This window comes from Tigriopus californicus, chromosome 2 (assembly GCF_007210705.1).
Source record: "Tigriopus californicus strain San Diego chromosome 2, Tcal_SD_v2.1, whole genome shotgun sequence".
Classification (NCBI taxonomy): Eukaryota; Metazoa; Arthropoda; class Copepoda; order Harpacticoida; family Harpacticidae; genus Tigriopus; species Tigriopus californicus.
In genome coordinates this window covers 3980568-3990639 of record NC_081441.1, presented here as the reverse complement: position 1 = coordinate 3990639, position 10072 = coordinate 3980568, and the positions used below count along the sequence as shown (strand labels likewise).

The 10072-nt window shown below is 45.2% G+C and overlaps 1 protein-coding gene across 1 annotated transcript; it reads left to right on the top strand.

Annotated features, from left to right (window-relative positions):
* The first annotated feature begins 322 nt into the window (after nt 1-322).
* Nucleotides 323-895, top strand: LOC131892598 (uncharacterized). The gene is made up of 2 exons (XM_059242411.1): nt 323-436; nt 485-895. Exons 1-2 carry the CDS (start codon nt 323-325, stop codon nt 893-895), a joined length of 525 nt encoding a protein of 174 aa, XP_059098394.1.
* The last annotated feature ends 9177 nt before the right edge of the window (nt 896-10072 follow it).

The following is a 10072-nucleotide window of genomic DNA, read 5'->3' as shown; positions in this document are numbered from 1 at the left end:
TCGTATCCAATGGTAGCTGAGGAATGAGGATTACAAGAGACCAGAAAACTACGGACAACGCCTTTGCACACCCGTCCGCCTTTTCCAATCGGACAGGGAATCGCGCTGGCATTTCCCGTTGAAGCAGTAGCGTCGTTCGATGTTGCTGCCATATGCCGCGCGCGCTAGTTCCAGGATCATCCATCAGATGGCATCAGAGAGTACATTTCCTCAAAAGAGGTGTTTTGTGTACATCTCCAAAACCGTCAGCTGCTTCCTTCCATTACACTCATCTTTTTCGGTCGCATAATCAGTGAATTTGGTGGTTGTAGAAGTGTTCATCATGGGATCAGGAATATTCAAAGCCATTTTCGATGACGGCTACACGGACAAGATCTTGGTTGGGAGTATAACTGGCGTGATTTTGGCGGTTCTCCCCAAACTGTCACCCCCAGCGGTAGGTGCGGTTTATGCCTTCGGAATCGCAATCCCTCTTGGTATGCAGGCTTGGGTCTCGTTTGTGGCGGGCCCTACCATGATCCGACATTTGGAGCGACAGACCTTCTCTGACATCCAATCTCGGTTGTTCCCCAAATTTGGCTTGATTGGAACTAGTGGGAGCATGATTGCCTTGGTTGCCCAACAACTATTGGCCGGTCAAGGATTGGGATCGATGGTGTCGAAAGTTTTGTTGGCGAACCTCCTCGGCAATGTTCTCAACACCGGATTACTTTTCCCGAAACAAATCAGCGCCTTGGCTCAAATGAGGGATGCCACCAATGACGACGATAAGGCGAGGTTCCGTAAGACTTTTGGAATGTTTCATGGGATTTCAATGTTGGTCAACTTCTCGGCCTTTGCCATGAATTGTTGGATGTTGTCAGGAGTTGGTGGATCAGTCGCCAAAATGTTCTAATGGCTCTCCCAAGAGGCACCCTTGGATCACCTACGATATGCCATGAAAACAACAACCCTTCTTAAGAATATCTACACCCCACCAACGACGGAGGAAATATATTTTGATAATGTGAATCCCCACAGAGCCAGTCAATCGTTTGAATATGAATGAAAGCTGTGAGACGAATGGCCAAATCTACAGTGTTGTTGGTTCTTGACGGAAGATGCCGCATTCCATCCTGCGCACGGATGAAAGAAGCATAATTGAATCGTGATCCCTAATTTGCCTGAATCGACACCTTATGTTAGCGAGGGAAGCGAGCAAAAAGTAATAAAGGAGAATTAAAAGCCAGTAAATTTGGTACCTCAGCTAGATGTTAATGCTACGGCATATGGCATTCATTTTTCACCGAGAGTGGTCGCCCTGATCTGGTGCCCATTCCACGTACGTACGATATTCATCATCTCCTTGAAGGATGTATGTAAATCTTCTCGTTAGTCGCACTAAAAATCGTTAAAGGGAACGTCAATTGGGAAAGTCTGGTAAAGGCTGGCACCGATTACTTTTGTTGAATGAATTGTACGGTAAGCATCTTCAACCCGGATTGCAGGTGGTGCGGGCTTGGCGTTTTCCAAGATACAACTGTTGTCTTCCGTTTAGTCTCTTTCGTATCCTCCTATTCTCTGTCTTTCTCATCACCATCATCATCATCCATTGGGGGGTTGTCATTTGGGATAGCATATTGCCGAAAAATTGAATTATGATCACTGATGATGCTCCAAACGAAGACGGAGTAGAAATGTCGGGAGTACTTTTCGAGTATTTCAAGAGAAGCAGCACCAAAAGAGCGTACAACAGATACCTTCAATTGAAAGGACATCATGTGTTGTACCAGAATCCATAATTGTAATGACAATTAGTTTTGACGACAAATGTGCTCTGAGCAAGACCGCTTGCTTGGAAAGTCTGGTTCATCATCACATGTTCTCCGTCTTCGTCCAAACGAATGAAGAACGGACGGATGGTTCTAGTACGTACCTCCGAAGTGCAGTCACACTGTCGCACACATGATTTAAAACTGATGATTTGCCAAATTCTGGCATCAGACAACAGGGTACAAATTTGGACAACAGATTTGTCTGATAATACTACAGATTTTGTCCAAATGTTACTTTGACAACATTCTGTCACTCCTTCACTCATACGATTTCTAAACCAGCCCATCCCCTTGCGTGTTCAGTTATTGGTAAAGAAAAACAAAGTATTGGGACGCACAACATTTGAATGGGAGAAGCAGAGATGACCGCTAGAGTCGAGTCGATTCCAGAGTACCTGGACTCTCGGGGCGCTTTTTTCCTCGTTACGAGTGGAAGCCCCTTGGGTGGGAAATGGGAAGTACATCGAAATCTAAGCAGGATGAAATCAGCTTTCGGTGTACTTCATTTTGTACCATTATGGATTCGCATCCTGTCTTTTTTCGTCTGCAATCCAGATGTCACTTCCGGAGAGAATGGTCTGTCAGTTGGGCACTTGGGGTCCGAATCCCCGACCCACCCTTGAAGGTTCGAACTAAGGACCGCCGATCTTGCAACGGACAGACGGGGTGATGAGTCCAATTTCAGCCAAGAAAACCACATTGTGTTAATTGGGATATGCCATTCATTCCCCGGGACCTACGTAGTATCCCAAAGGGAACTTGCCAAATGTTACTTCTAAATTACCTTCGGAGTACGGTCAACTATGAATAACTGAAATCCAAACCTGACGAGTACACTCACTAAAGACACCCCAAGAGTTCATGTCAAAGAGTTGCAGATGGGATTGCTGGAGGGAGTGAAAAAGTCTCAGTTTTTTTGTGAAGATCGATGGTAGCTCATGATATTGCCAGCATGGCGTCGGATTGTTCTAATGGCCAAAGTTTTCTTGAGGTTCCACTCCAACACTTTTTCCAATTCAATTAATGGCTACACAGGGATTAACAAGCCATCAGCCAAAACATTGACTCATTAATTACGGGCTCAGTCGGCGGTCTGAATTTCACCGAAGCTTGATATTCCAAGTCATTTGTTATGAAACACCCTTCCAACCCCTTTTCCTAATCTCTTTCATGGAAAACATCTCGCTTACAGGCTTACAGCCGAAGTTGTTGGAGGGAGCACGAAGAGTTTTGCAGATCTTTGTCTGTTATCTTTGATGGGAAATCAAGCAAGTTGCACGTTCGGTGATCAGATATCACTCGGTCCACGAATCTCAATCCTTTTCTAATGCAAACATTGGCAAAGGATTGTTTAAAAATCAAATTTGAGCCATTCTTCGCCGGCTCGAATCGTATTTGCACTGTCTTTCTTTGGCTTGAATTTGCCGAGAATCCGAGAAGGGTGAAGTGTGATTGCTCTCTCGGATCCAATTTCAACACATGAAAATCTAACTTTACGAACGAACGGCCATATTCAAGTTGATTCCCGGGGAGGAAATCAGCATTCGATTCAATCAAGGTGGCGAAGGCAAGGGTGAAGATATTCCGTTTCGGAAGAGGCTCCAAATCAGAGTCAGCATCCACGCGCTTGATTGTTAAGAGCTTGAAAAGCGACAGATACTTTAGAGGAAGAGTTTTGGCTACTCTAGGTGGATTTTTAGGTTTTGTGGCTTTGATTTAGGTCAAGATAAAGACACGGAGTAACCCGAGGAAAAGAGTTGGCAAATGTAGTTTACAATACTACTGACTGTCGAACCTATGCACACACACGCTCATTGAGGGTAGAATAATGGTCTGCTTACTTAGAGGGCAGTAAATAATTGTGGAGACCAGCCTCTCAAGCGAGGATTTGGAGGCAAGATGGTGTTTTCAAGACATTAATTGCACTGAATATTCAAGGAGTGGCTGGGCGCATTGCCCCGATGAGCACGTGAATACAAAGATCTCCAGATTTGGGAAGCCAATTCAGGGTGACTAGAACGCGCTTGGAAAATAGTTGCTGGCCAATCAAGCCTTAATCGAGGTTGAAAATCAACATAAACCGACGAGTTCAAGTCGAGTCGGAATGTGAATGGTTTTCTGTTTAGGTTGTCGAAATGGGATTGTCAATCCCTGCAGGCTTAATTCAATAACATTGGTAAGAATGGCCACTTTGGCTCGTTTTGGGAATGGATAGTTTGGAAGAAGATTTACGTTCATGGTTGCTGAAATGGCGGAACGTTCAAAGGGTTCGCGTTGAGGAATGAATCTCCAATTTTCCATCTTGCATTAAAACATAAATCTTTGCTGGCTTCATGCTTGAGACAAGGAGTTATCTCCTTTGTCTCCTTCATAAGTCTTAACACTGCCAATGCCATCCATGTTTTGGAACTGAAATTGCGAAACTTGAGGTGCAAGCCTCCCTCGCTCGGTGCCTTATTCGCCAACCGTCACGAGCAATGAAGTGCGGACCCGGAGGTATTCAAATGAGCTTTATCCCATTCTCATGGTTGATTCATTCTTTTTTACCTCTACCCGGTCCTGACTGAGCCCCCAACCACTTTTACAATGACTGGTACGAAGACAAAGACCCAAGTGATGTTTCGTGGTGCCGAGAGAGGCTGCAGTGTATGTCGGCATCCCTCGAAACCACAATGAACCATCTCAGGCTATTATGATCACCATCTCACGGCGAATCTTCAGTGCGCAGAGCTTTCATGAAGCGATTTCCAGCTCCGCACGACATCGCCACTATTAAGGCTCATAGGTATTCTTCTCAGATGCAATAACACACCGTGGTGGGCTCCAAAGGTTATTCGTGTGTCATTTTTGAATTCGCCGCCTTCAGGACGAGCTTCAGCAGGCAAAGAACTTAAGCTTCGACTCGCTTTGGAAGTTCCTCAGTTCTCACTCCCCTCGTTCTTCCAAAGGTCTTCGTCGCTCAGCTCTCTTGCTGGCCACCAGAAAGAAATAACATCTCCGAATCAACAGGCAAATGATGCAGGTGTTCAAGTCGAATGTGGATGGAGGCAGTGAAATAGGAGGCTTAGCACTTCTAAGAGGATTCCGAATCGTCGTCCCCCCTCCTCGTCCCGGACGCAGCAGCAGACCGTCATTTCGGGATAATCTTGGCAGCGAGTGTTGAATTCGTTATCTCACTTGGACTCGGTCATCGGAGTTGAACTCACTCCACGATCTTGGGCCGAAGTAAACATTCGACACAAACGGATTGGTCTTGGTGATGATGGCGGCGGGGATGTGGAGGATGCTGGAGCTACGGAAGGCTTGTCCGTCTTCAATCCTCATTTGCAATAACTTTTGAGTTTTGTCATGAAGTGGATGGGGGAACGAATGTCGGGTCCCAGGGATTCCAAAGCCCTCACTGTTCATGACACACAGAGCCCATCATTAGGGCTAACAAATGATGTGCAATTGTTCAAGATTGCTCTCTTCGCACCTTGGACCAGCCCATGGTAATGAGTTTTCGAAGAAAAGGGAATCCGTTCCATTCAAGAGGCGTCCATGCAAAAAGTACAATCACACCACCTCCATTCGATCCAATTCCTGCTGGCGAGACTGGACTTGGAATGAAATGATGGTACGGGTGGATGTCATTATTATGTCTTTCAAAGAGACGCAGGTGAAGGGTATCAAATTATTGATTGCGGAGATTGAGGCACAAAAAACCTCATGGTCATAGTTGTGGCCAGATTGAGCAAGGAGGATGATTGGATTGGGGCCATTCGGGCTAGGAGGAATGACCAGATTAAAGGAATGATATCCTTTTTCACACTTCTACTCCCGTCTTCGTCGGGAATTAAGCGACAGAGGTGCTGTGGATTAGCCTTTTTTGCTGGCTTCTCCTAAGAGGTAAGAGATTGGTGATTGGAAAGAGATTGACAATTGTCAACTGTCCATCAAATTCTCACTTTGAGTCGGGGCGGGTTTTGAACCTTATTATGGGCTCTGATCCGCGATGAAATTGTGTCTCTTTCTTTTTGATTGTTACCGAGGCCACCCAGAAGGAGAAAGAGATCAGTCTAATTCCGGACAAGGCAATCAAATCTCAAGGAATGGGACAAGAGCTTTGTTCCTGTGATTTAGGTTGGAATAAAAGTTCGCTCGCCATAGATTGAAACGAACCAACTCAATTTATGCATTTCCTCATCAAATATGGTCCCTCTACTACGACTAAAAGTCACTCTTCCAAGCATTAGGACCACCTTGGAGCACGTGATCCAGGCTTTTCGCTTTTGGGCCATAGTAGATGAACGAGATTTTGATTCGAAATGGATTGGTAGACCAGAAGGGACTGACCAGAAGTCAGTCAGGTGGCGCTCCGCCAGTCGAGAGTCACCCTCAAGCCTCAATGGGTTGCTTGGCTACTTGGATTAAGTGTCTGGCTGCAGATTTAAATTTGAAAATCTCCCTCGCATCTAAATTGAAAACAAGCTTGTTCTGAGGGGAGACGAACCACTTTTCCACCTGAACTCGAGTCAACCCAAAATCATTCATCCCTCATGTGGGCAATCAATTTCCAATCGGGTTTTCTCCCGATTAATTTGACTGGCTGGCAAGCCAAAGGGCCATCACCGTCATCCATTCCTCCATTTCTTTCCCCTCGTATTTGACCACCGGCCTCAAGAAGAAACTCGATATTTGATGGGAGAGGAGGGTTCAGAATAAAAGTCTTAAATTTACTCTGGATGACTCTTTTTTGGGGGGGAAGGGCTATGTTTGAGCCAGGATGTTGTTCTGTAATGATACTTCTTGGCCAAGATTGCAATGATTGCTCATTTTGGTGGTCGCCTTCAAGATATCAGATTTATGCTTTTGTTACCATTCGATGATCGATCTTGGTCTAAAACAAGTCAGTCAATCTAGAGCGTTTAAAATTTGTTCCCTCTGATTTGATGGCCCAAGAAAATACCATACTATCATCAACGGGATCGTTTTTGTACAAGCTTCATTGGTTCTCGACACTGAAGCGTCTTTCCATTCAGTAGCTCAATTCTGTTTAAACATATGTTACTTTTCCCGCGGATTTGCACCAATCTTGGGTGGCGGTTCGTCGGGTTCAAAGGTGAGGACGGGATGTGTATGAGTCAGTTGTACGGTATAAATCTGATTACCTTGGAAGACAACGATCACAATCCAAGTGTGTGGCCCTCTTCCTTGTGTCTCAGAGGGACCTAATGATGGTGGTGCCAGCCATTGGTGATGGTAGGTAGTGGAGCTGGTAGGTATTGGGAGGAAATGTGTCGTTTTTGCTTTTTGACCTCGATGACCTCAAAATCTTGTCATATCGCAGCGCACTCAAAGAGAAGTCTTTAAAAGAGTCTAGTAAAGTCAACCTTCCTTGGTCGTGCCATCGAGCGAGAAAGAGGCTTGGACTCGGCTTCTCGGCCGAATGAAATTGCACTCAAAGAGGGGCCATTTGAAGAAATAACCCTAATTTCTAGGTTTGGAGAGGGCTTCGAAGAGTCTCTTGAGCCATGAGCCTGAAAAAGGGTTGTAAATCATCTGAGAACATGAAGGCCCAAATCCTAGTCAGAAAGTGACTTGGTACATGTGTCGGAAGCTATGTTTTAATCAAGCTCCTCGTTGTGACCTTTAGCCACGAGCATTCGGGCCTGCTGTGTCAGACCCACCAATTTTGACCCAAGTCAGGCCAATTTGGTGCATTTTCAGGAGTTCATACCGAGTGGGTAGGGCTTCATTCATCCTTTCTACTCCCAGATCCTCCCGGATCGCTCTGGAGAGAAATTTTTTGAATCATGCCAGCACATTAGTTTGGACATGGTCCAAGCTACCTGGGTATTAATCTCGGTGCTACTCGTTAGAATGTGAGATTGTAAACTTTGGATGGAAAAGACGGGGAAATTTAACTGGATTCATGTCATGCGCTGACATGATCAAAAGTTTTCCAGCATCATCCTCATTCTCATCATCGTGATTGCGTGACACGTCGTTCTTGAGGGCTTGCTGCAAATTGGCTTGAGAGCCGATTTCTTGGAGAAAAAAAGACAACCTGGAGACGGCGTTTGAATAACAGTTCCTGTGCAAGAGGACTATAAGAAGTTGATTCTCAGTTTCAAAACCAGGCGATGAACGGCTTAAATGTTGAAAGATGGGGGCCTCAAGACCCAAAGTCGTTGAAGATTTGATGGAGCATCATCCCTGGGCTGACATTTCAACCAAAATGATGATGATGATGAAGAAGAAGAAGAAGAAGACGACGAGGAGGAGGAGGAGGAGGAGGAGGAGGTGGAGGTCTTTGAGCAAATCATCCACATTTTTCTCGACCACCAACGATAGGAATAAAAAGTCTTGTCAATTCAGATGACGGTTGAGACTAACCCAAGAATCTGTTGAACATCCTTTAGTTCATTGGGGCCCCCAGACTTGGGGAGTTCAAAACACAAGCCATACTCTGCACTAGTAGTCTTCTATATACGTGCAGACACTAAGGGCCACTTTTGGTGCCTTTAGAAGATTTGCTTAATGATATTGAGCCTCCAAATTTTTCATTCCAAGGGACTCTTGAAAAAAAACTGGTATCATATCAAAGATGGTTCAATTTCAGCTTGAAGGAGATTGGTATCCCACCGATAATTTGGCATCCAGAAGATAAGTCTAGGGGGAAGAATTCATGTCCAAAAATGTCAAGTGTGAGCAATCTTGAGGAGAAAACCAAGGCTATGGGTACGTTGAAGGTCAGTAGGACCCTTATGGAGATGGACGGGTGGTTCGGCATTCATCCTCAAACCATTTAAAAGTCGAGTCCCCTAAGAAAAGACTTTGCCGAGGACGGAAATCTGGCATTCCTGACGCTAACTTCAGGCGGCCAAAGCATCGCAGGGTTGACAATCTCATCTCAGCTAAAGTAGTGGATCGTTTACGATATGACAAAAAGCATATTATTCAAAGGGGTTTGTAATGAAAACTCTACATTCATTATGAGCAAGCTAATCCTTGAGCGCGGGGAAAACAAACATGTTCCGAAGGCACCAAAAATGGCCATTAGTTTCTGTCCAGCCTGTAAACGCGATTAAAATACAAAAAAAACGCCCTGGAGGTAGTAGGTGTTCAAGTGAATAACTGAAACAATCAGAGCTAAATGGAAGTTTAATGCTCTTCGTCGGGAAAGGAGATGTAGCAATTAATGAAATCTAGTGGTTCATGATTGCCCCCGTGATAAATGATGCCTTCCTTAGATGTGTTTTCAACCCACGTCTGCTATTGATTTCTTTCTCTCGATTCCGGTTTCCTTGACCGTCAATCAACGTAATCCATTTGGGATTGAATCTGGTTACCGTTGTGTTCGGAAAGATGCTAAAAAGAAGCGAGTGCTCCTCCTCGGTCCTCTTTACAGCTCACCAAACCGGTGCAATTAAGATCCACTTTCTTCCCATCGCCAATCAAGATCGGGCATCTTAAAATCGAGCCAATGTAGCCCGGTTTCACATTGAACCAATAATAATATGCCTTCACTTTCAACTCGACTTGTGTATGTTTTTGGCCTCGTTTTATGGCCAATTTGGCACCCGCCAATAGTTCTGATAAGTGAGGTTAGGTTCTTGACCTTTGTAGGGTGAAGTGAAGAGTGAACCCGAAAAGGGATGCCAACCGAATGAGAACTCAAATGTGATCCTTTGCCCCTTTTTGTCTTCCTTCTCCTTCTCTCCAAGCGTTCAAAATAGGGATGATGATGAAGAAGACGACGACGACGACAACGAAGAAGAAGAAGATGAAAAAGATGCCCACGGCGAAACACCTGCACCAAGTAAGTACCTTCCCCAAAACCATGATGATGATGACGATGATAAGAAAGACGAACTCGGAGACGGAGCACTCGACGAGAGGTCGTCTAACGAGTTCGGTGAGTTCTGGAAGTAAGCTGGAATACGCACAGGTTTCAGCTCAGTGATGTGAGCCGAGGCCTGAAGGTATTCAGAGTAATTCTACACGCATGATCCCACTTACTCTGGTGGGTTGGATCCCAGGTTCAATCTGTTCTGCCTCATCCGATTCTGGGGCATTAGCTCTTTAAATGACCACAATAACACCTTGAAATTACAAATTTAACTGGAGCCCTCCAGACTTTCAATATCGCGAGGAGTGAGGGGTGCGTGTGCCTTCGGGAGCATTTTGCCGTCCATCCGAGAACATGGGCCAGAAGCCAGAAGCCACAAGCACATAGCCTCAACATCATCATCGTTATCAAAGGCATATCCAAG